This window comes from Argopecten irradians, chromosome 1 (assembly GCF_041381155.1).
Source record: "Argopecten irradians isolate NY chromosome 1, Ai_NY, whole genome shotgun sequence".
NCBI classification, from domain to species: domain Eukaryota; kingdom Metazoa; phylum Mollusca; class Bivalvia; order Pectinida; family Pectinidae; genus Argopecten; species Argopecten irradians.
Window position 1 is genome coordinate 58,544,703 of NC_091134.1, and position 27,842 is coordinate 58,572,544.

Consider the following 27,842-nt stretch of genomic DNA (forward strand, 5'->3'; position numbering starts at 1 on the left):
ATGTGGATCTGAGTCCAATATTTTGTTCGGGGGGGGGAGGGGGGGCCCTGAAAAATTAAGGCCAATATACTGGTCCTATCTTATCTAATCCTTGTAAAGTTCAGTAATATCGTATAATTGATAAACGTTAATAATATGTACAAAGGAAAGACTCAAAATAGGTTATTGATGAACGCCTAGACATAGGAATGGTAGTTTATCAGTATTTAAGTACTTATATGCCAGACTCTATGCTGAACAGTTTATTATATCTGTTTTGCGCGTTATTTCTAATTCAGCATTGTGTTATAGTTTTAGTGTTTTGAATTGTTTTATGTACTTAAGAGGAAGGTCATGTTTCGGTACAAAGTTTGTGGGACCTACAAACCGTTGTGGGTATATGTGTTTTAGCTTAGTGCAGTTTGAGTTGGGTGATAACTCTGAGAAATCCCTTGGTTTGATAAAACCGTCAATATAAATAGAACGTATATATTCTCTACTGTATTGTTTAATAGTATTTATAGATTAATAACATACTCATGGTATCAGATAGTATTCGTTAGATGGCAGCATATCTCGAAATTCGACCTTATCTTTCTAAATGGGTGGCTTTATCATGTTACATTCAAGTATCATTTCTTTAAGCTTTTATGTAAATATTATTTTTTTTTATTCTTATAATCCAATTCTTTGATTTTCCTTTGATGTTTTACTGATGAGATTACTGATGAGATTTTGTTCATAGGTACATGTTGTTAGTTCATTTTTTTGATTCAATGCTTCGTTTGGGTCATCCATTGGAGGATTTGATTTATCGAATGCCACGAAATCATAACAGATAACGAAGAATTTACAACCGAGGAGAGTGTATTTTCCATTAACCATGGGCGCGAAATCTTCAATAAAAATAGGTTAAAGGGACAATTCAATGGGGCTAATTATGTTACATAATTACGAAGCAACATTCCTTATGAAACATATAACAAGATATATTGACAAATTCCACGACATTGTTAAGTATTTTGATTGATACCGTTGAAATTCCAAATCGTTGATCAATACGATTAAGCAGGTAAAACATGTACGCTGTACCTATACTCGAGCCAAAGTCACGTACATTAAATAAATGCAATACATAACCACTGAGGAGTTGATGAAATTATATTTAGACAAGAACATGCACCTAATAACGTAAACACACTACTGTTAGAGCGATTTGAGTAATTCTAGACAAAAAAATTCTTTACTGCACTTGCAAGGGCTATGGTTCGGCATACAAGACGTCCGACCACAGTGTGTAATGGCGGACAACAAGCGAGTTTGAACATTTCACATACATTTCACTACGGTGTGATTTTCTGGCGTATCACAGTAAAACGAACTAATCTCATTTCGATTAGAAAAGGTTTGTTTCCTATATATATGCAAATTTTAATGAACTCTAAGACTGAATTATCCCTTTAAACCTTGTTAAAAATAAACATAAGATCAAACACCTTCAAGGATTGAAATGCATTTTAGAACGTTATCCAAAGTATTCTGTTAAATGTTTGATTAAGACATACCTCTCCGAATCGTGCTAACTGTATCATCAAATACTGAGGAGCTGAGGACAAGAGAGGAGTTCGAGACGTGGTCGCTGTACAACAGAAAAAACATGGTGTATATAGCACTAGATGGAAAATGAATTGTAAGAACAATTAATAAGATAAATACCGTAGAAAATAATTGCCTTATACTAACTATTTTTATTCTAGGAAATCTGGAATGAACTGCAGAATTTTAGAATTTTAGAATTATGATAGGGCACCTTTTTGACGAATTAAGCCTTATGTTGAGACATTGCCTTATATACGTATACACGTATAGCGAAGACTACAGTATAATGACAAAGTGACATCCAAATCACTAGTATTAAAAACATATTTTATACATTACAAAAATATCTAAAAATACAATTATCATATCGTCACAACAACATATGCTGAGGTAAGAGGGTATAGTTACTTGCTTTCCTAGGTATTACAAATTAAGATTGTCTATATCCTTACTGTGTTCGTCCTGTTTTGTACATTCTCTGCATGGTACTTGATTATGTGTGAAGTCTTCACTTTTGAAGTATAAGTCGAGTCCACAATGAATGGATGTCTAAAGGAAGAAAATTGGTAATTCATTATTATTCAGATGAAATCAAAGTAAGCTATACTAATGTACTGCATTATGGCTTTAGGTCTTTATTTTGATCTAAAATGTTATCATAGTCATATAGATTTTTGGAAATCAATTATTAGAACAGTACAATTGTGTTTTGTTTATTCTAAAACCACAGAACGTTATACAGTGACCTTGACCCCTGATACAAGGACCTTGACCTCTAGACCACTGCAATTGACATATGGTCAATTCAGTTTTTGTTTAATTCCTTAAAGGTACACAATTAAACCGAAACGGATTTTCTTTTTTAATGTTACTGTGAAACGAAATTGATGATTTTGTAGAGTCGCAAAAGTTTAAGCTTACCGTTAATCAATACTACACTTATCATCACCTTCTGAACGATTTAATTAAAATAAATTAAATAAATAACAATTGTCATAAAAGGGGTCGTTTTAGTTTTCCGTCGTCGTCCTGATTACCGCGCGTTCGTTAATTATCAGTGCGACAGACGTTAAACAACGAAATGAATCTTCGCTTATCAATAACTACATCAATCATATATTACGCAGGGAATCTTGCATGTTGTGTGTTACAATCGTATCCTAGGCCATCGATATTTTCCCATGATATTTTCGTTTTTAAGAAACGTTTAAGTTTTGTTTCGAAAACGTATTGGGACTTTAATAAACCTATATAATATATACTGTTTTAGTATGTCAATGACACTAGGCAAGGACAGGCAGTGGTCCTTTAACAAAGGCATCTTTAGCTCATAATGGAATGAATGATTTGGTTTTGTGCTGTATGTCTTATTAATACCCAGGGCCATTAAGGAAGGTTGGATTGAGGAAAGCCGGATCTATGGTCAGTGTCTGACAACTGCCCCACATAGGATTGGTGGAGGGCTAGTGGTGATTGGTCGGAGACCTATTTCAGTGTGAGCATTAAAGATATCAATCATTTCATATTTAGTAGACATTTCAATGAACGTTTAATCATAAGTGAATTCCAAATCTTCACACTTTGAAAATGCAATATAAAAAATAAGTACACAGATACATTTTTGTTGATTTCATTTGATACTATGCTTATTTCAAAGGTATGATGATATAATGAGAACTTTTAATATGTGACTGTTATTTTTGTCATATTAATAAAATCTATGTTTTTGTTTTATTTTTTTGTTTGTTTTTTATTCCAAACAATGTTTCTACAAAAATACATTTGCCACATATACATGTAAATTACTCCAATTTCCTTCCATTCTGGCATTTTTCTCTCATACACTAGAAATAACATTGTTTTTTATTATCATTAATGAAAAGGGGGCGGGGGTAAGAAAAGAAATAGCAAGAAGAATGAGAAAGGGGGGAAGGAGGTAAAGGGAGATAAGGGTATGAAGAGGGATGGAATCCTATGGTATATACAGTGATCTAGTTTCCCAAAAAGCATAGTTTCCTTATTAATTGCAAAAGGAATAAAAGGAATATCCAAAAGGTTTTCAAAATTGGCTAAAAAAATTGAACTTCAGAGCATTCCCAAAAAAGGTGTGTGATTGTCTCCTTAATGTACGTAACATACATTGAGGATTATTTGAAAGACCATTTTTACAAAGATATGTATTTGTTGTTAGAATATAATGGGAAATTCTGAACTGAAGCCACTGAAGTTTAGTATTATTAGTAGACATGAAGGGTATATTGTATATTTGTTTCCACATTTCTTAATCGTAGTCAAAAGAGGTTCCCCATTTATGCTGGCCAGTTATAGCCATATCATTTTTAACTAGCACTCTGTAAAAATCTTGGACTCCACGATTATTTTTCAATATTAATTCAAGGCTAAAGGGAATAATTGGATGAAATAATTTTTCATTTGGTGCAATTATTATAATTATAATTCATTCGAACTTGAAAATGCTAGTTTATACTATATAAATTACCACATCCTTTGTTGCTGATAACAGCAGGGAGTAGAACAGCTGATCAGCAACATTTTCAGTCTACAAAAAGAATACGTATGGTATATAGCAAGTACATCTTTCAGATAGAAACAGCATGTAAAAGTTACATGGTATGTTTAACGAAAGACATAAAGAACTGTCATGCAACTACTTCGCTGTTTCGCTCAGTGATTCTTTTCATAAACAGAAGGAAAGGATTGCATTCATCTCTAACTTCTAAAACTTCACGGATTCAGATTCACCAAAATTCGCGAAATTTAGTGTAGAGAGATTTTTGTTTTAAATCGTGATATTTGTTTTCAAAGGCTAAGAAAATGGATCCCAAAAATAACCCCCGGAATAAGTTCCAAAAAGCAAATCGCAAAATTTTACACCCATGAAACAATACCAAATATACAGTCATCCATTGGCTATCGGCCATGAGAACTAAATATATAGGATAACATACAGTTATATATTATACTTCTAACAAACTCATCTAGATAAACTTTCGTACGTCTGAAAGTTTTCCAAAGCACATAAATGAAATGTAAGACAATATTTTGATATCAACGTACGTGGTTGCAAGTACTATACTTGAATTTACTGGCAATACGGCTTTCAAACAGTTTGGTGGGACAGGTATCTAAAAGAAACAGAAATCAAATACAAATGTTTAAATGTCAGTATAAGATATTATATTAAATGTGCATTACATAGTATACATTTACTTTTATACTGCACTTTCCATAAAATGTCTACAAATTCCTTTATACTGCAGTTTGTGCATTAACATTATTGAAGTATATACGGTAACTGTCTTGGGACAAGTAATGATCTACTTATTTGGAAGTCAGTTTGACCGTACAAAATAACTTTTGAATAAAGATTGTGCGACAAATAACTTTAACAAAAAGCCTTATCTGTATGTTTGCTTTGTGTTACATCTTTCGTGATGTCCACACACCTCGCTTGTTATCTAGGACGGATAAGTTAGAATGGCGCCAAACCTAGTACGACACACATTGTGTTGTTGTTTTTATTTTAAATATTATACGTCTGTAAAATACACAGGTGAAAGCCTAGAAACATTAATCATATGGAGATCCTTACCGTCTCTTCTTGCAGTACTACCGTCTTCGTGTGATGTGGATCTTCGACCCTAAATTGTAATGGCAAATTTAAATTCGATATTCAATATACGAATATTGGTAAAAACATTCTAAATTATATAACTATCGATGTAAGTAAGGAAGTTAGCTTTTTAGTGGTCATTAAAAGGATATTGTCTGGTAGATATTGGATCTTGAACGACACTTATAATTTACTTTTGTTTAGATAGAGAATGTATCAGGTGAAAGACATACGTGTATAAGTCAGTAAAGTGTAATATTCAAAGTAAGCATTGTTTTATTTACTAGCCATTCAACTTGGCACTGATCTTGTATACTGCATGTAATAAAAATGTAGATAATATTGCAAGTATGGCGACGTATTCCGCAGTTGCATATTTGCTTACTAATTGACTCTGGAGGGCAGATATTAAATTAACGTCATAATCAGTGTGACGTCGTTTTCTCACAGATACGTGAATTAACTATGTAATATGCTAGGAATCAGCTACAGTATTTATACATAGAATACCGGGGTTATCTTGACACCACGAAAAATGAAAAAAGAGAAATAAAAAAAAATGGCGACGTTAAAAAGAAGTCATTCGGTTCAAATCTTCCTATTAGTTAACAGTTTAACATACCTCCGAACTGTCTTCTGCCCTGGAATTGGATGTTTCATCCATGCCGGTTCCGTCCAAAAATGAGTTTTCTAAGTGTAAATGAAATATACAAAAACTATACGATTTATTTTTTTCAAACATCTTTTGACTGCAAGTTGATGTAGATTTGACATTGTTTCTACTTCATTCATCCCCCTCCACCCCTCCCGACAAGGACCATCTAGGGACATCTATGGATTACGTAGCTGTTTCTAAATTTTTGTATGGAACTTGTACATTTGATAAGTTTGGTATTCTTGTTTTATTTAAATGTAAATTCTAATATGAAGAAAACCATAATCAAATTTCTATATTCTGCGGCTTCGGATCGCAGCCCCGTTGAGCATTTCGATAACGGAATGGGCAGATATGCAAGTATTTTAATATGTACCAATAGGTTTGGGTTTCTTCTCCTTCCTATCTTCATCTGTTTTCGCTAAGGCGTTGAACAAGGACATGATGAAAGAATGACAATCATTCTCCTGGTATCGTTGGAATGATTGATCCCTGAAGGAAAAGGTGTCCTCTAATTACTTTAACATATAAAGAGTTATTTCGACGAAAATGCTAAATGGAGAACTTTACCTTATGCCATATGTTTTTTTCATATACCAAAAAAAACCTTTATAAAACGGAAATCAGTTTACGTTCTTCATTTATTTTAATTTCAAAACGTAACATTTTAAAGCAATCTATATCATTACTTAAAACACGATTTTTGAATAGTTAATCCTAAACGAAACTGATGAAAAGTGAATATTTCATCAAGCCATTGATGGAATGTTAGGTGGATTGGCGAAATGTAACTTACAAAGTAAATATGGCGTGCATCAGTTTGTTCATCGAATCCCAGTTAACGCTGAGGTTTTGGCTGTTTCCCGCCTTATTAACATGTGTGAGAAGCTCATCCAAATGCGCTGCCACGCCATGCTGTAATAGATATAGTTCGTACAATTGTATTGACAAATGTACTTCTATATACTTACATGTTTTCTTTTTATATGCAATATTATGTTTTTATGTAAATGTTAATATATCACAATGTTAATAATAACTTAACTATTTAGAAAGGAAAAAACATAGAACGCTCTAAAAATATTTTCAGAGGGAAACACATTATTTTGAATACTTTACCTTACTAGTGCCGTTGGCGAATTCGCGCAGCATGCTTGTGAATTTTGGTGTCTGTCCGAGAACCTTAAAAGTAACTCATTGTTAGTTACATATTTAATCACATGACGATACTGTGAAATTATTGATTTTTGTTAACCTCAATTTTCGTGGATAAAAATATTCATAATTTCGTTGGCACTTAAATTCGTGAAGACGACCATAGTAAACATAGTATGTACTATCGTTCGTACAGATGTACTACAACATAGAATAATGAATATTTTAAATGCCGGACGATATCTCTCGCGAGTAGTTTTTTGAGGTATAGAAGTATACGCTTATACTATAATGGTGTGATTTATAAGGGCGAAGTTGTGTGATAACACTGCTTATAATTATTGTCTGTTTTAACTGTTACGAAAAACGATGAAATTTTATGGGGACGTAAATTCTTTGGTTTGGTAAAAACGAAACTCAATGAATATAATGATTTCACAGAATACATTTTGTCGAACGAGGATAAATTCATCAGAAGTATTGTTTATGTTATGTTTAATTTGTAGAAAATTTGAATATGTTGTCAAATACATAATGGGACTGAAGTGTACGACCAGTATTTTCAAATTTTATCAGAAACGTACGTACTTAAGTGATACTTACTTGCAGTACACAACTAGCGTAGCATGTCAAACCGACGTTTGGTATACCCTGTCAAGGCATAAAGAAACAGTATCTAAATATATTAAAACGTATATATTAACTGCTATTAGTACATAAAGTGACTTTTTCTTGCGTTTTCATTTATTCAGTTCCCGGGCACTATTTAGCTGTTTGGTACGTACATTCGGGTAAAACTACCCAAAGGACAAAGAAAAAAAATGGTGTCCATAGTCAAATGGTTTATAAATAATCTAATAATATATCTAATAATCTTGCATAAAGTGTACATTTTTAGTATAAAACATACACTTTTATTTATTTAAAATTAATGCTATCCATGTGTTCTATTTATTTATTTAAAATTAATGCTATTCATGTGTTCTATTTATTTATTTAAAATTAATGCTATACAGGTGTTCTATTAAATCAACTTACAGTTATATCCATCGCTTCTGTTTGTCTTGGGTTCTTAAAAAAAAAAAAAAAAAAAGCTAACACTCATATCATGTGCAGTTATGTCGTGTTAATATCCCAAGTATAACATACAGGGTACAATCAATTTAAATAAAGAAAATATACTTTGATGCTAAAGGTCAAACGAAAATCTTAACAAAATCAATGAAACCTCAGATGATACGCCGAAATCTGAATAGAATAAGTAGTAGTATTAAAACTTTTTATACGACAAAAAGTAATTTTTAGCCAATTGTATTCATTTCCATAGTGCAAGATAAATTTACAACTTCAACTGAGGATTTGTTTTTTTACACATAAATCATGGTTCGATTTGGATATTTTTTGTGGCGAAAAGAATATAAAAGACCTAATGCATATCACATGTATCTTCCGTTCAATTAATTCAGTATCAATGTAGTAAATCAGATATTTGTGTGAAACCCAAATAATTCAAACTAGATATACTTACACAAGCGGGGGCCATACATACGACTTCGTCTTCGTAGCTGTGTTGTTGCTCCGAAACACAAATGACACATAGTTTGTGTCCACAGGAAGAAAATCTCTTCCTTATATCTCGCTTCTAAGTAAAAGAAAAATATATGAAAATTCAGCTAATTATTTTTTGCAATTTGTTTTTATCATTGACATATCAATGTATGATAAGTAACGGAAAAATCATCAACATTGACCTCCTTTTAACGTATTATCATGACCACCTGATATCTGTAACAAAACATTATGTACAGAGGATCCAAATTGTCTTTGTCCTAGTGTTGTACTGCTGTATTAAAGGTCATGAGTGACTAGTATTTTTATGCAAGAAATAGATGAAATAAAAAGCAAAAACATTACTTACACATTCGTTGTTTGCCTTACAAACGGGATTGTCACAGATGGTTTTATTCTGCAAAAGATATTTAAGGAATACAACCATAAGTATTGTGTGTTAATGTAATCCGAAAATAAAACTTCAACTTGTAATTAAAAGCAAGATAAATTTTACTCAGGAATAATGCTTCGACGCTTTAATTAGGCTGTCAAAATTGTTTTAATACAAATATACTTCTGAGCTTTTCAGTTCGCTATCTAGTCGCATTGTTTTCTAAATTACAAACACGATTGATTATTCTTATTTCAAGTTAGGTTGTATATAAACTAAGTATATGTACCATCGTTTATAATATATATATATTGTATATACAAATTATAAAATACCATCTCGATATGTAGATATTCCTTAATGACGCTGGTTGGCACTTGTGTTTTACAAGTAGGCATACTACCATAATGACAAATCACTGTTTCTCTTCCTGATGTCTTGATCAAAACGCAGTGCTCACAAAAACGATGCTTGCATTTACGAAATTCAATTACGGCCTGAAAAAAGGTAATAATTATTCTTTGATGATGCCAATTAGAATCCAGTATTCGGTCACGTGATGTACTAACTTAAGATTTAATATGAGAAAAATGAATCTTTATTTAATATGAGAAAAATGAAAGATTCATGTTTATGCATGTCCCTTACGAAGTGTAAAACATACCAATCACCGTATAATATAAGATGCACACATCAAACAAGATAATTTAAGATATGAAAACATAAAGGAGATAATACCTGTTTAAAACATGAGTATTGGTCGCAATATCGGTTGTAAGGATTTTTACTCAGATGCAACGATGGCTTGTCCTGATATTACAAAATGACATTCCTCGTTTTATTTCAATGTTGGAGTAACGAGAGGACAAACAGTTTAAATACATTAAATAGATTTGTCAATTCTGGAGTACACTATGAAAGTTATGATAAGTAGTGCTACCAATATTTTAAATACACAACCTAATATAGTGTGCATTTGAAAATTGAATGATCTCCTTTTTTCCATTCCGTCCTTAAACTAACGTATTATGCCATTTGTATTTAGTCTTTTAATTAAGGAAATACTCCTGTAATTATGAGCAAGATGCTTCAATATTCAAATACAAAATAATAGTAATGCAGTTTTGGTGGAGAAATCTGAGAAATCGACTGCATCATTGAACAATTTCATTATTCTAAGGCTCGTCGATGATGGCAAAGAATAAAATGTTTAATATTGGGAATATTAGGTTTAATACTAAATCTGAGACATGAAATAAACTTAATTTTTCTGTGATTTGATATAATTTATGACAACAATCTTTACCTCCACAAGATACATATGGAAAAAAGACACAGTTGTATAAAAACACACTGTTTTGATATAGGGTCATTACAAATCTTTTTCCACAAGGCAAGAACAAAAAATAATTTGTATACACTGTAAGTGTTTTCCAATTTGCCAGGCTAGTACATGCACATGTATCTGTTTATCTCTCTTTAAAAATTTAATAATTATGCGGTGAAACTATTCAAAATGATTCTAAGGTCTAAATACCTCATTTGGATATGAAATAGCTGCAAGTTCTGTACTGGTGTTTACATTTTTAACGGTTGTTTAAAGTATTGAAATTTCGCTGTATCTAAGTAGCATATCAACCTATATCACCGAGTATCTACATTATCATCGATAGGCTTCTAGCATATTAGGCTAAGGTGACAATTGTCATCACATCTATTACGCACTATTAAACGATATCCTCCGTTTCTGCTCTATTACTACGGACTCCCTCTATATTTTTCATTTGCATGTCTCCATTCTCTTGAGACTAGTGTTTATATTCACAGATGTCCAACAGTGGACCACCATGTGGATATCTTCATACTTCATATTAGTCATATATAAACACACACCTGGCTTAATGAGCAATACGGATATTATATACACGACTATGCTTTGTGCTCATATATATTTTCGTTCTAGTCATTAAACCACTATTCTTCTATCTCTCTTTTCAAGCACGGACAATATTTCCTTTATCTACATTTTGAGGAAAAACCTTTTTTATATTTCCTTACTTCGACCTGCTTTCACAGCCTGGTTTGTCCACATCTCTTTAGCAGCGTGCTCCGCTAGCGTTTCACAATCCTGAAATGAATTTGACGAGCGTGATGTCCTATTTCAATTCGGTAATTTTGATTGAGATTTTTTTGGATATACATTTAGGTCAATGGACTATTTACCAGAAGTATGTTTTGGAAATCTTGATGATAACTTAAACTTTGATAATTTTTAAGATCCGATGCTGAATGTTTAGTTTTTAATAAGTCTTATGTGTTTTTTCAATTACTTCAATCATGTCTAAAAGAGTCTAATTATTTTCAACATTTTGTATAGTCAAGGTTATTATTGGTTCGTTTTCGGCGACACTATAAAAGTAGTTCAACTAGAGACATAAACATGTAATCACTCGTATGTCTAAAATTTATTAACTGTTCGATGCCTACTATATCTACGTATATTTAACGACCATAGCTATGTAGCGTAGTTCTCAAGTTTTGCTGAGAATACTATAGTACATATACTTTTGTCTTGACGATAAAGCTGCCTATAAGGAAAGTATGACAGCTTCTCAGTATGTGCTAGATCCAGTATGGCGGAGAGGGGTTCCACATTATTAAAGAAACAATTTGAAAGACACCCGTTTTTCATAACATTAATAGGGCTCTTAAATATAATTTCCAGGATTATCTAGCACTTCTTGAATATTAACCTAAGTCATATTGCTAAAATTGTTTGCAAGGTAATACCTCATCTTAGTGCTTATTTTCAAACTTTCGGGTTCGTGTTCTATTGATCCACTACCTTAATAATTTTATTTTGAATATCTCTATTTGATTAGCTAGTTCGAGCGCCACATACATTCCTTTCGTTCCTTCACCTATTCTTGTTTCTTTATTTTACTTTTTTTTCTCGTCCTCCTCCTCTCTATGAAAACAAACCAAACAATGGTCATTAATACTGAGGATGGTGAGAAAGATATTGTAGGAGGTGAAACGCTGTGCATTGAAGATAACTGTATCTATATTCATATGTCATTGTTAAGGTTGATGTATGTCAACATTGATCATGTATATTGTATGACAAACACCATTACAATCATTGGGTGAGATGTTATACGAGAATATTTATTCTTTTTCATAATCTTCTATATATGGTCTTTTGAGTCAGCCTGAATTGCCATTATGTGACAGTGATTCATGACCTTTATCTTGGCGTACGTTCATCTATCACTTTGGAGAGTAGACGTATTTTCTATTTATAAGCTTAAACTCTATGATAAATCACATTAATACACACATGTCCCATAGCACATACCATGTTGTTTTCGGACACCGTATCTTTAAATGAACTTCACCCACAATATTCAATCGGAACTGTTGGGTTTGCACACCAATCAACCTCTGTGTCCTGTCCTACATCCACAACCAAAAAATACTGTTTCGACACTTAATGGATAATGTGCTATCTACTAGTGTCTATCCTCACATATAAACGTTGACAACATTCCCTGAACTCCAATAATAGCCTAAAAAAATGCCGCAAGCAAGTCGGAGAGAATCAAAAACTGGCTGACAAATAGTCGGTTCCACCTCTAAATTCCAGCATAAATAAAAACACTATCGTGTATCATGTACTTGATAACACAAATTCAATAATGTTCATATTATACATACTCATTTACAGTTTGTTTCCGTGAATACTCGAAGGAGTAGTCTAGCACGTGTGGTCATGACCCCACTTTTGGCCGTGGGAACATATGAATGGACTCGATTTCCAATCATCCAGTTCAATCGAAATTCGTTGACGATGTAGGGAGAGAAAAAAATATGGGTATTTTATTAAAAAAATATATGCAACTGCCGCGGGAAAAACTAATATTCTGTTAACTTGAAAAAACTGTAAATAGAAAGTTGATAGAATGTTTTTATTGTTTTGAGGTTATGAGAGTATAATGATAATTGGAGCCATTGTTGTTATTTTTAGGTAACCCGGCTTCTCCGGAGTTACATAATTTTACCACCTGTGCTCTCCATTATCATTATACCCCCATAAGCTCATAAACAAAATATACCATCTATGCCTTAATTATGTTGATTCACAGCTAAACATAGATTTAATGAACAATAATTTGCATAGCATTACCTCATTTGTGAATACTTCCTTTTGTATGACTAACCGTACAGTTTAGTTCGATGTACTGAATTAAAACTAAAATAACAAGTCCTTGATGGTTAGCAGTATGTCTTATATACCCTCGGGATAGCCATAATCATAGACATTATTCTACATTAATTCCAATGAAAATAATTTAAAACATTTGGAAGTATTTTTTTTCGCATTATATACCGAATATTTGTGGTGCGATCTTGCAAGACATTCCCTACAATCATACTTGTGATTGCTGGAAACCCTATATTGTAAGACACAATTTGAAAACAAAAAGGCGATAAATATTGCTGTTTTGTGCATTTTTTATAGTTACGCATTTCATAATTCAATCAGGGTTTTTGTCGTATGAGACCCGATTTGGACATTCTCTAAGAAAATGATTGTAAGTCTCGTATGAAATCAATTGAACATAATGGTAACCAATCTAGCTTCTCCCGGTGATTTTTATTACTGCTACACGTTGTCTGTGAATGGCTTTTTCGCTTTTCGTTAAAAATTCTCCAGCCTTTTCGGTAAGGTGGGGGAGGTGGGGGGGGTGGGGGGGGGGACACCAGCGTGTTTACCATTATCATAGGTACTAAAAGTGTATTCGTGTACTAGTTAATCCATACATACTTTTTAAGTAACATTTTTTGAATGCATGTTTGACATGAACTTGAAAACGCCCTAGTCTGGTTTACCGATCGATGCTCCGTAATAAGTAACCTAACTTAAAAGAAAGACACGCGTTACACATACATATCAGCTTTGATGATAATTACCTTTGATGGACAATTGTTTGTTGTTTTCTCTGTCTGTTAATTTTCACATAAGAAACCTAGAACAAAACACCAAAGGAAAGGGATCGGGGGGGGGGGGGGGGGGAAAGAAAAAAGAGGTACAAACAAGTGTTAGTAAGCATAGCATTTCTTTACTTTTGTCTTCATTAGTTAACATATCTCTCAAACTTTTTTCCTTTTCTAATTAGAACAATTAACAATATTTGTCTGTCTGTCCTCCTGTGGAGAGGAGATAAGGTAATAATTAAAACTCATTTAATCATTATCAGTGTTGTTCCGTTAGATGTACTGATTGGGAAATGAAACAAATATAACCCTTTTTTAGAAGCAAGTTTGTAGTCCAACATTCTTTATTTTTAATATTTTTACAATATTGATTACAACAAATAAATGATACTGCTCATTTGACGTTTGATCGTCACGCGTTTTAATAGTTTGACTGGTTCTTGTCTTGACAAGCTCTATCAAAATATAATGAATACATAACAATCTATATCAGCAATACTATCTATAAATATATTTATTCTAATAGTAAACTCACCATTCATATAATATTGCCTTACGTTCAAATTCACTAAGTTGCCATACTTATTCACAAACCTGGTGCGAGCGTCAACGATACCACACACACTGAACTATTATTGCTCTTACATTGTATTGGTCTTAACGCAGAATCCTCTACAGAATGGAAGATGTTTGGTCAACACGAGGATATTTTTGATTAGCCTATGAAATGTCCAACGAACTGTTCCATATGCCATGTGTTTCTCAAAGACACAAAATATTCCCATTTGAAAATTATGTTATTATATGTATGTTATTTAACACCAGTATCTTTAATCATGGTAATTTGGAATCATTGTCCAGGTACATAAGTATCTATAGCACATACATTTAACGTGTGTTGAAAACTTTTGAAAATCCAGTAGGTTTCGCTAGAGTTATTAAAATTACTTCAAAAGTAATGCAAAGAGCCATAACTCCGTCAAATATGTGCAATTATAAAGTGCTGAGCGAACTCATCCAGCCCTTGGCACATTTAACCATCGAGGTAAGTTAAAAAAATGTTTACATGGCCGATTCTCACAAAGGTTTACAAATACATTTATTTTTCATAAGCCGATGAAATACAAAATGAAATAATGACAGCAATGCTTATGAATATTAATCTATTTGATAAAATAAAGCACACACGTTTCAATGTACGATTTCATTGATTCAATACACCGTCCTTTGGATAGTGATGTGACATGAAGGTTTATTTAGGTAATATTTCGTGCCTATCTTGTATTTTTACCAATAAATGTATATGTAAAATGTAAACACGTTTTGGCCAATCAGTAAGTCAGATTTATTATGTCAAAAATAAAGAAATGCAATTTTTGAATAAAAGATAAATCTTTATGATACAAAATTCAATCCAAAAGCCAACTATAGGATGATATAATCTTTAAGACCAACTGCTTCACATTGTATGAGATGATCTTTCTTGCTCTTTATCTGCCAAGAATTGCAAAACTTTCCTTAATTTGACATGTCAAAGATTTAACATGTCGTTCATGGAAAATCAGTTGGTTCTGTTCCTGATAGTGTTGTAATCCCCCACTTTGCGTTGTCTTTGCTTGCGTTAGCCAGGATTTTATTTTACTAAAATGAAAATAATACAAGAGTTTTTTGAGAACAGATACTGCAATCGCTTGTGTAATTTTGTTGATGTATTTAGGGTACAATCTTTACCCTGCACATGTGCAAGTATTATAAAAAAACATGTCATTTACATAACTCACTGTATCAGCCCAATGGGCCTCTTGAAATTCTCAAACGTCATCAGTTTATCCCCTTTCAGTGATTGTAATATTATCACAACAATTAAAATAGAATTGTAACCGGGACAATTAGAGGGCTTTTCACCTAAAAGCTACTTCGTTTCAAGGTAATTTTATAAAACATTGGTAGCGCTTAGTTTCAAGTCCAAAAGGTCCAAATACCAGGTCTTAGGGCCTTTCAGAATTTACAATTAAGTCATTTGAAGATTTTAGGTTTGGCTTTTTGGCCCGAGTGCCCTTTGATATAGGTCAACCTTAACCTGCCTATTTCGGACACATCAGGCCTCTTGTAATCTCACACATCCAACATTTGGCTCCTTAAAATGACTTGTCCACAAAACAGCCAAACATTTATATTCAAAATCATTGTAGAAATTATAACATCAGTTATGGCAAAACAGTTATAACAACACTTGCACATAAAACCTTATCCTTGGAATTCCAACTTGGCCACGACAACAGCCGACACCAAAGTGATGCCCACATAATGTCATCCCTCTCATCTTCTAAGAAAAACAACAAACATTTAGTCAGAAATACTAATTTGATAGATGCTGTCATGAAAATGTACATATCCAAAATAATGTAGTCTAAAAAATATCTAAATGCTTCTTAGCAATAGCAATGGTCGACTAATGGTGAATAAATGCGCAACAGATTAAAAAAACGAATACTCCCGTTGGTTATACTACGGTTCTATTTTTGCATGTTGCCAAAATTCCTCAATTTCTTTTGCGACCCAGTTGGTTTCTGTTTCTATCATGTAATTTTAAAATCTATATAGCACAGATGTCGCCACAGTGACTACCTGAGTAAAAAGACATTAACCAATTATGGTGAGAATATAACCACCCTCAGGACAAAAAGGTGATAGTATACTAACAACGCATGCTTAGTGTGCCTCTATTATTTGTTTTTCCGTTCTCCTCGGTCCCCTCAAAACCAAACCTACACTGCTATCTGCTTATCAAAACTGAAATATTTCTCATAATCTAACAACTTGATGACAAAAAAAACACTTTTAAATATAACAATGTTTCAGAAACACTTGAAAACAGCTTTAACAAACCTCTGAGTGATACCAGAGCCTGGAGTTGTCAGCATCGACTTTATAAAAACTTCACACACATCGATGCTACCTTATGGTTTTTCACTAATCCTGAAATGAATTATTAATAAGAGTTATGTCCTATTACAATGTTCGTCAAATTTTGATTTGGCGATTTTGAATATGATACATTTTAGTAAATGACTAATTTAACGCAGAGAAGTATGTTTTGAAATTAATGATATTGATACAAGCTATAAGCTTTTTTTGAATAATTGTTTAAGAATCGAATAGCTGAAAATGTTTAGTTTTTTAAAAAAGATTTATGTGATTTTTGCAAATATTTACTCAAGAACTTTCTGTAAAGACGTTCCTAAGATTAATATTTACAAAACATATTTTTGTCGTGTATTTATCAAGAATTTATTATTCATTTGGAAACCATTATTTTTTAGTCGGTCGTACACTAATTAGAGATAGTTCAACTTGAGACAATAACATTTAATCCACGCGTCAGTTTGTCTAAAAAAATCGTAAAAACAGTATGAATGGCTAACTACGAATATATGACGTACAATAGCAAAGAAACGAAAAACACAAGTGATAATGGAAGAATCCAAATGTATAAATCATATTTGGTCTTGTGCCGATAAAGCTGCTATGGAGAAAGGAATGAGCTTGTTCATAATGTGGAATCCATAGGTACAATTATTAAAAGGACAATAAGAAAGAACCAACTATATTGAAAACATAAATATGAGCATTTAAATGTTAAAATGTGGACTGATAACATGCTTGGACTGAAAAATTTTTTACATTCTTATTTCATTCTTTTATCCATTTTCATAGAAAAATTATGATTCTATTAAAAAACCATATAAGTAATAAAGAAGAAAAAGAAGCGATTAACCCAATACATTCAAAAATTCACTTTCAGATGAACTTAAAAATTTTCAAGTTTTTAAAAACACCAGCAAATTTTATTGAACTGATAAAATTGTTGTTTATTTTAATGCCTTAAAATAAGTAAAACCATGGAAAACATAACCCTGGCAGAAAATAACTTTTTTTCCAATTTACGCTAAAGACAATTGTAAAGAATGTATTAATGATTAAATTTAGACGCAGCAAGTTATTCAGGCATCGAATGATATCGCTGACCTGACGATGTACTCATTTCTTCCTCTTCACCTTACACTAGTATGACAGTAAATAATATAATTATTTTTTTGAGGCCAGTTACTCAGCCTCTGTAGGGCTGCCGAAAAATCATATTCCAGCTGCTTACTGTTGTTTACATGTAAACAGCTAAAACCTTATTGCAATGAGTAAATTACTTGTAAATTTGTTTCAACAAAAGTGTGAGGTATGGGTAATTTTAGGTTATGTGAAATAACTTATTTACAGCGAAGCACATCTATAGATATCTGTAAAGTAATGAAAAAACCGTGCCACATATAGAACTATACAAAAAATAATCTCTCGTATAACTATCACTAACATATAAGAAATCAAGAGCATGTGCAAGAATTCAAAAGAAAGTTGCAAACATGTAACACTCCATTAGTGAGATCTTCTCTAATATCACGAATCCTCTCCCGTTCACTGTTCGTGATATCTTATAGAACGCTATCTACCTTAAAAATATGTCACTCACCCACACTCATACTAACATCTTCTTGTGTATTACTAGAGTCTCACGCCCCTCTACAAATTGCACTGAGCGTATCCCTTCCGAATTCATTTGTTAAATTTTGTAGTTTTATTCCTCCTCCCCCTGCCTCTCCGCTCTATAAAGAAAACCTCCAAACAATAGTAATTATAACTAGAAGAATGTTGAAAGAATGTTAGGGTGGAAAGATTGGTCATTGACAGATAATACTTTATATGGTATTCATATTTCATGATTATTTGAATTAATGTTAGAATTTGATATATTGTATGAATAAAAACCATTACTATCATTTGTCGGAGATATTTAATCTAGGATATATTTTTAACTTTTTTTATCAAGATCGTTATATATGTGTTTCTGGTCAGCCTTAAAAATGCCATTACATGTATACAATGATATCATGATTTTTAAAATCTATTTCCGTAAATTAATGACAACCACTTTGAGGAGTGGTCATTTGCTATATATATTACACACAGAGCAATCTACCTAAAACAGCCATAATCCCCTTCATCGATTAACCGCGTGTTTGTTTTTCGTGTCGCGAAGACAACATAACTTCACCCAATCATCACCTACGGAACTTTAGGTTACACAAACACTTCAGCTTCATGTGTCCTGATGCCAAACATCCAACAAGAGTATACTGGTTGATTCGCACTTAGTGGATAAGTTTTTCTCATCTATGCACTGTCCGTCACAAAGACGGATTGATCAACATACCATGAACCTCAAAAAAATCCTTAAAATGCGATGCTATTCTTGGATATAAACAAACTGATTACAAATATTGGATACAAAACAAAAATCAAGTACAAGAAAAACAATTTTTCTATACGGAATCATGTAATTGCAACACATGGTGGGGATTACAAGGAATTAGCACGAAGACGTATCATTCCGTGGAATTCGAAAAAACATTGAGAATCGGGCCATCTGCCACAGCTGACAAGGTATCAACACATTGATAAGCTACATTTATACATGCTTGCTACTCTCGGACTGATGAATATGCACATCATTCCAGATTTTTGCTAAACGATTGCAAATAGAAAGTTAAATACGCCCGGATATCATTTCATAGAATATATGCCTAACTATTTTCAGTATTATCAAAAGTGTTTTTTTTTAGGGCGAGCGTACTCTCGCACTAGTATTGTTTTCCTTGTCGGGTGTGGAGTCTGTGTACATCCGCTATGCGCAGAGTCCAACTGTGCACGCCATACCGGAAGTTACTGTCTTATACCATCTCATATATGTTTCTGGTTTCGCCGTGATTTAGTGACACCAACCTTTAAAAAGCATATACTAAGAGATACCTGTCAGCGATGTTCTATTATAAATTAACAACAGTTACATTAGACAGTGCTAAACACATTCGTTTTGTGTAAACTTCAAGCGGCGTATCATACAAACTCTTGCATCGGTCACGATATTCTAAACATCTGATCAACTTTGGAAACTTCCGGAATAATACAATGCAAATCAGGTTTATATAGTCAATAAAACGGATTAACTTTTAGTACCGACCAAAGACATTTACAGCGTTATTTATGGATTATATTTAATTTAGTTCACATCATTCTAAGTCCTAGGTGTACGTAGCACTGTCGCTTACTAACCCGTGACCATATACCACATTTGCTGCGGTTCTAATAAATATTTATAAAATTACCCAGCCTTGCGTAAGAGAAACAGAAAAAAACATTATACAATGTACAATATCAGTCTAGGTGCATGAACATTCAAGCGTAACACAGGTAAGTCACCATGTGTACAGAGACTTACAGTGCTGTAGCGGACGACTTTTTTGAACAGCGAAAAAAAGATAAACAAACTTCTATGTAACAAAGAACACAATTAACAAAGTTTAAAGTATTTTCACATTTAAAGTTCTGATGAAGTAAGGAAATTTTTTTTTGCAATACATCAAGGACGTAATCTCCTTGCAATACTCGTCCCAAAGGTGATGAGCGATAGTGTTACGTATAGGGTATATATATCTGTGGGTAATTATTAATTATTTGTTACATTTTTGTACATGCAAAATGTCTCAGAGCAGGGGCCTTATAGATGCATATTGTACTGGAAATTTAGGTTTTAGGAAGTTGTTAGCGAGCACTTGATGTCTAACAGACATATTTCTAGTTTCATTTTATTTTGCGAAGAACGTAACCGTGGTTTAATATGTAATAGTGTTCGTTCTTTTGAACATATAAACTATTTCACAAATTATATTGTATCGCAATATAAATTTGGTTTCAGAGAGAGCTGGAATATGAGCTGTATGGAGTTGTCTTACACAGAGGAAACATGCACGGGGGTCACTACACGTCGTGTGTCCGGAACCTTAAAAGCAAGAAATGGTACTCCTGTAGCGATTCCAGCGTTTCCGAGACAAGCGAGGAAGAACTTTTGCAAGAGCGGGCCTTCAAACATGCCTATCTGTTATTTTACAGCAGAAAAGCATAGATGCATTGGCTTCACTTGGATGGTTTACCTCCAACATATCTCCTTGCGATATTACAATTGTACTACTGTGTGTAACTATAAAGTAATAGTTAACCAGTAATATACGACAACCTAAAATGAACGAACATGGATGTTGATTGGAATTAAACAATCGAAACCAAACTCTAAATATAAGGTATAAAACGAAAATCTTAGACGAAAGATCGAAAAGGATCTATAGTTTTGAATATGTCTATAGTATAGAATATGTAGCATTGAATCCTCCGATTCAGTTTAAATTCCTTGACCATATGATTCATTTAGAGTGATATTTATAAAGAAAAGAGAGAATTATTTGTGAAGATAAGAACAACAGGTGACTCAAAAATATCAGTGGGCATGACCAGGATATAAAGATGGTAATACGTTCTGTATATGTAATGCTGGTGGTTTTGCCGATCCAGATTTTATTTTAGAACATGATTATGAGATTATTACATCATATATTATGTATATATGTGTATATTAATTTTGCAGATTGACGCTTTTGTTATTGCTATAAAAGTATTGATTGACTTTATACAATATTTTTATTTAGAGGTATACCTATGCTTAGATTTTGCCAATCCAGATTTCATTTTAGAACATGTTTATGAGATAATGATAATATAGACATAAATTATGTATGTTTGTGCGTACATTGTTTTGCCGAGATTGACGCTTTTGTTATTATTACAAAAGTACTGATTGACTTGATATTTGTTTTTCAAATTACATTTATGCTAAGTGCTTTCTATTGACTGTTGTATTAATTGAACATATTGATATTCTTTATTTCCTCTTGTTAGAAATTTACATCAATCATAACTTTCGTTAAAATCAAATCAAAACAACGAAGTACATGTATATACTCAATCAGAGAAAAGTGTATATCTCTGAGATAATTGCAGGCACCAGATCGGCAACATTTACCATCATCATAGTCCACTTTTCGCGGTCCAAATGAACTGACATTGTCTTTCGTTGGTAAATGGTCAACTTTTACGTAATCAGATACGTCTAATACGTTTACTCAAAACTCTAACAATACATCGCGACTTTTAAATAGTGACGAACACTAGATTAGAAAATGTACCGTTATATTGTCAGATTGCTTATTTCATACTGTATAGTTACTTTTGCGGGTCACAAACATTGCATTTTGACCTAAACAAACGAGCCAAACAAATTTTATCGAATTAAAAATCTGGCAAAAAAGAATATTCATAATTTGACTTGATCATTGCTTATCATTTTTGCGGATTTAATTTTTATGATCACACAAAGCCTCGCGAAATTAGTACCCCTGTGAAGAATATCAGCAAAACAGTATTTCTTGTTTGTTTATTATTAATTGATGCCGTGCATGCGTCACTAAAATCCATCTACTATAATATCTAAGATATTATATAGGGGCATATTTTGCATCTTAATAGGACATGCTGGTGAAGGAGAATGGCTTTTTATATATAAACGCATTACGTGTATCCCCTAGGTCTAGGAACCTTTAATGTGACGGAAGTCATTTCTTCCTTACGTTAGGGTATAATATATGAATTATCCTTCATTGATATGAAATATTCTTTCTTTTCATTTTACAAACGATTTTTAACATTTTCATCTAAACGTATCTAACGTGAAACTTAAATGTGAAATTTGTATCAATTTGAGTGTTTTTTTTCATCATTTTATTATGACCTTATGTGAAATTCCGAGTGAAGGAAATAACGATTTGTAAAATCATTGATTGTGTTTTTTCCTACTTTTAGTGAAACCGTTATTATGACACGTGAGGTATTAACCCCTGTTTATATTGGTGATATTTGTATATACATATATCACACATCTTAGTATACTCGAACAAGATGATAAAAAATTGTGTATGCATCATGACTACCTTAGGTCTTACTTGTAAATTGTTGTGTAGCTTGCAGATTTCGGCAAAATGTGTGAAAAATGTGCATTTTAGGGAAAGTAAGTCCACAGAGTTTGGAGCATATTACTGTCACCAAATAACCATGTCGTAACATGCTCAATAGTGTCTAATAGGTACAAAGAGCGTTTGTTTGAGCAGACCGACTTTACAAAAGCATACACCTAAAATACACTTTGATATTATCATGCAAAACAGGGACTAATACCTTAACAATATTGATACTTTCTCTTGTGATTTGTAATCAGACAGGTCAATTCCTATATCAGCATCATTTATTTATAGAAATTGAACTGTGGTAGCTATATAATTATGTTCTTCGAGTAATATTATTAAAGATATCGATGCTTCACCGCTGACGAATGGCATTTTTCTCTATCAAAAACAGGTGCAGACGAATTAGTATTTTTCTTCGGTTACAAAAGTTACTTACTTGACACCATTTAAATACCCCCATTGAAAAGTTTGAGCCTCTAATTTTACTTCAAGATAAATATAATAAATATAATTAATTGCGTGATTGTGCATGCACCGAAAGCAAAATATTTTTATATTATGTTTTGTGTTAATTTTATACACGATCAAACACCAGTTATTGTTCAAATTATTGGTATCATTTATGCTGTCAGCGGTGGAGCATCTTTAATAGCATCATATGGTTAATAGTCACTTGTTTTGTAAATAAGAATTTTTCTCTTTAATGTATTCTTTAAGATATGTATACAGCGCATAATGACAGATATAAACAAGACAAATTAGTTATGTTGACACTAAAACAAATGAAAATCGAAAGATGAAAGTTGACTAGATCTTGCACTTTGGTTGAGAATCGACAAATGCCAGAGGTCATAAGTATAATGATGTCTTCAGAATGTGCTATTTAATTAAAGCTTTGATATAAATGATTAGTTCACTTGATAAATGTCACTACACTTAATATATAGACAATTTTTTCTTCAACAACTTCACCTTGATAAAACCGTTAAAATGAATTGTTTTTGTTCGCGAGGCAAAATTGATGAAAGCTTCGGTTTATTGTGTAGAGACCGATGTTCTCAGAGAGCGCATTACGTAATTAAATGTTAAATCCATATACTTGAATGATTGTGGTAATGCAAATTATTTTCATGATGTATTATAATAAATATCTTTAAATGACAAGGAACTATGCTACTATTTTAAAGCTTGATTTCTACCGATACAAAAGGTGTCCATTTGTAATATTATTATAACGTTTTTATTTTCGTATTATAGACTTTAATATATTGATCATAATCCTCTCGTACTGCATAGCCGGTTATTTGTATCCGTAAAATAAAGATTAAATAAAAGCTGAACAAAAATTTCACGATCAGGCTAATACCCCCCCCCCCGGTATAAGATTTTTGGAAATGACTGTTTAGCGACCCCGTGAAATCTTGAAAAATGCCGTTCCCGCTAATATTACCGGCTGTAGGATATTTAATCATTTATTGCTCGTTTTACAACGATATTATCGATGTAAAACGAGTAGACTTCTGATACAACTGTATCTAGGTATCTAGTGTATGTCATTGTTGAGACTTAGAAACTCATTCTCGCCAGAAACAATCTATATCTGAATTCTATTTATTTAGCCTCTTCTTTATTCTAGAACTTGGCATAATTGTTTCTATTATTATGTCTGAATAGTTGTTTTGTGATTTTAGATGAATTGTTCACGATGCATATTTGCTATACATCAGAAAAAACATATTTGCGTAAAAAGTAGCTAATTATTTTTTCATATTAAACTAGTTTTAAATCTACACCAGAACTAGTCTTAAATCTACACCAGAATATAGACAACAGAATTTTTATATTTATATTTCGATTAATATTTCCAGAAAACGTGTTATGCTGTACAACGTGATTGTGTCTACGTTTTTGCTGCTTGTGGTTTCAAAACAAAATAGTACATTCATTAGAATAGAATATTTTTTTCATAGATGTCTCACACCAACCACAAAAATTGAAATTTAAAATTTACATTTGATAAACGTTTTGCATTATGCAGTGCACTCTAACGCACCTATGAAACTGTTTACTTTGAAAGATGTCAAAAATTAGGTGGTGGGGTAATTTCTCTAAAATACGATGCTGGAAATGATATGTACTATTTTTATGTTTGTTACAATAATTACTTATCTTTCTGAAAATAAAGTTTTATCACCTTGAACATAGACTTACCTTATCATTTTTCTATGAGAAACAGCACCTGAGAAATTGCAATGTAATTTTGCTCTTGAAAACATTACAAGTTCCAGTGATTAGGGCACATCAAATATCATGGAGACGATGTCATAAGTGTAAGGTATATTTGTGGATAAGCATTATCTTGTACTCCTAGTTGTTTTTCTATAGCTAGGGGATTATCGTTGCATATCCATTTTGCTAATCCTTCACTTACACTACAACCGACCTCCTCCAGACTTCCTTTGGTCTACCTTTCTTCCTGATGATGCCAACTTCAACACAAACCTTGAAATGAAAATTGTGTGCTTACTGGTTAATATATTCATTCTCAGTTATTTTCTTTAATTTTCTAAAACATTTGCATGGAACCAGAGTAGTCTTTAGATTTGTCAGAGGCATTTTGTCCCAAACTTATTGTAATTTCTGACCTTTAAAATGTGCACCTGCATCTCTGTTGAGTTCGATAGGATCAATCGATTGTGCGTTGACCTTCAGAATCTTGGTTTTATTGGCATCAATGTTTAGCCCAATTGTTTTTCATTATTGTTTGTTTTGGATGTAACAATTGTGATGTGACAACGTCAAATCTAGATTCATGGGCATCACCGTCATTTTCCAGAACCCTGATTGTTCTTTGGTGATTTCTGTCATAACTCAGTCTATGAAATGGAGAAAGAAAGAAAACACCACTGCATTCAAGTCTTAAGTTTCATCTTGCATCTCAAGCTTGATCTACACTGACACTGCATACTTTGAAGTCTAGGCACAGCATCCTGATGATGGAAATGACAAATCTGGTATAGCATTGTGTCAGAGACTTTTACACAGGGATAGACACTATCACATACTTTGGTTGTTGTACAGTTACAGAGGTTAACCTTTTATAGAAGCTCTACAATTAGCCCAGCACTTCATTGATGGTGTTGTTTTCTCTCATAATTCCTCAGCCCAGTTTCATGAACATTCTTTAAATTAAAGGAATCCCTTTACTTAAAATTCTCCACAGGAAAGCATTACAAATTTTAAGGAAGGCTCCTTAATTGAAGATTTTTTCTTTAAGTATTGTAATGTTTTTCTATTGGGAAATTTAAGTTAAAGAATTCCTTTAAGTTAAGCAATGTTAATGAAACTGTGGCCTCATATCTCATATAATATCTCAGTGAGAAACACTGTCAAAATGGTTTGCCTGTAATGTAATGTTGTTTAGTCTATAGCATTTTACTGTAACTTGGTCAACTCAAGAAGTACTCTTTAATTCTCAAATATGTGATGAGAATAGAAATGGGCTCTAAATGTGTATATAAGTAAAATATCGTAATGACAAACAATGACTGCTGAATTCTATTTCAAATTTATTGTCTTACATATTACTTACACACATACCCTTCACAATCATAAATCACTTTTCTCAGAAAACACACAATTTCATTCTTATTTTATTATTTTAATTATGTCTAACCATCAATTGCTGGATGAAATGACGCTACAATAGTTGAATCTCTCCAAGGAGGATTTAAACCCCTGCTATTAAGCATGTATCAATAATGCTGTATGTCATTTCAAGTCTTCATTATAAGTTCCACAAAACAGTTATTGTTATATAATCAAAAGAAATCAAAAGAAATCAAAACAAGAGGCCCCAGAGGGCCTGTATCAATCATCTGTTTTGTAATGCCTAGGAATGTTCTAAATACAGGTTCACTGTTTCTTTTCTGAAGGAATTTGAATATTTACCTCTTATTCCCCTATTGGGCCCCACTCTTTCTGCTCCATGGGGACAGAGCCAATATTTATACGAATTCTGTTAACCCCAAGGATTTTTCTGGGCCAAATTTGGTTAAAATCCAAGCAGAACTATATGACTTTTAGCGATTTATAGGATTTACCGCTATTTCCCATATTGGGCCCTGCCCGTCCTGCCCCCGGGTGTCAGAGCCAAAATTTATACAAACTATATTCCCCTTCCCCCAAGGATGTTTCTGGCCAAATTTGGTTACAATCCATGCAGAACTTTTAGGACAAGTAGTGATTTGTAGGATTTACCTCTATTTCCCCTATTGGGCCCCGCCCCTCCTGCCCCCGGGGGGGGGTCAGAGCCAAAATTTATACAAGTTCTGTTCCTCTTCCTCCAAGGATATTTTGTGGCCAAATTTGGTTACAAGCCATGCATAACTCTAGGACAAGTAGCGATTTATAGGATTTACCTTTATTTCCCCTATTGGGCCCCGCCCCTCCTGCCCCCGGGGGGTCAGAGTCAAAATTTATACAAGTTCTGTTCCTCTTTCCCCAAGGATATTTGTGGCTAAATTTGGTTACAATCCATGCAGAACTCTAGGACAAGTAGCGATTTATAGGATTTACCTCTATTTCCCCTATTGGGCCCAGCCCCTCCTGCTCCCGGGGGTCAGAGCCAAAATTTATACAAGTTCTGTTCCCCTTCCCCAATGGATGTTTCTGGCCACATTTGGTTACAAGCCATTCAGAACTCTAGGACAAGTAGCGATTTATAGAATTTACCTCTATTTCCCCTATTGAGCCCCAACTCTCCTGCCCCCGGGGGGGTCAGAGCCAAAATTTATACAAGTTCTGTTACCCTTCCCCCAAGGATGTTTCTGGCCAAATTTGGTTACAATCCATGCAGAACTCTAGGACAAGTAGCGATTTATAGGATTTACATCTATTTCCCCTATTGGGCCCCGC

At 33.0% G+C, this 27,842-nt stretch overlaps 1 protein-coding gene and 1 long non-coding RNA gene across 2 annotated transcripts; one reads left to right on the forward strand and one right to left on the reverse strand.

The window, feature by feature from the left end:
- Positions 1-891: 891 nt before the first annotated feature.
- Positions 892-9,809, reverse strand: LOC138335302 (ubiquitin carboxyl-terminal hydrolase 30-like). The gene is made up of 15 exons (XM_069284328.1): positions 9,703-9,809; positions 9,300-9,461; positions 8,941-8,988; positions 8,551-8,664; positions 8,061-8,093; positions 7,626-7,673; positions 6,987-7,049; positions 6,664-6,782; positions 6,244-6,359; positions 5,835-5,902; positions 5,192-5,240; positions 4,657-4,724; positions 4,079-4,138; positions 2,031-2,127; positions 892-1,618 (listed from the first exon to the last, which is right to left on the reverse strand). Exons 2-15 carry the CDS (start codon positions 9,360-9,362, stop codon positions 1,497-1,499), a joined length of 1,068 nt encoding a protein of 355 aa, XP_069140429.1. The 5' UTR covers positions 9,363-9,461; positions 9,703-9,809; the 3' UTR covers positions 892-1,496.
- A 9,554-nt stretch (positions 9,810-19,363) lies between these two features.
- LOC138335439 (uncharacterized) lies at positions 19,364-25,125 on the forward strand. Its single transcript, XR_011210282.1, has 2 exons — positions 19,364-19,458; positions 20,771-25,125. It is a non-coding gene; the product is annotated as an uncharacterized lncRNA (long non-coding RNA).
- The last annotated feature ends 2,717 nt before the right edge of the window (positions 25,126-27,842 follow it).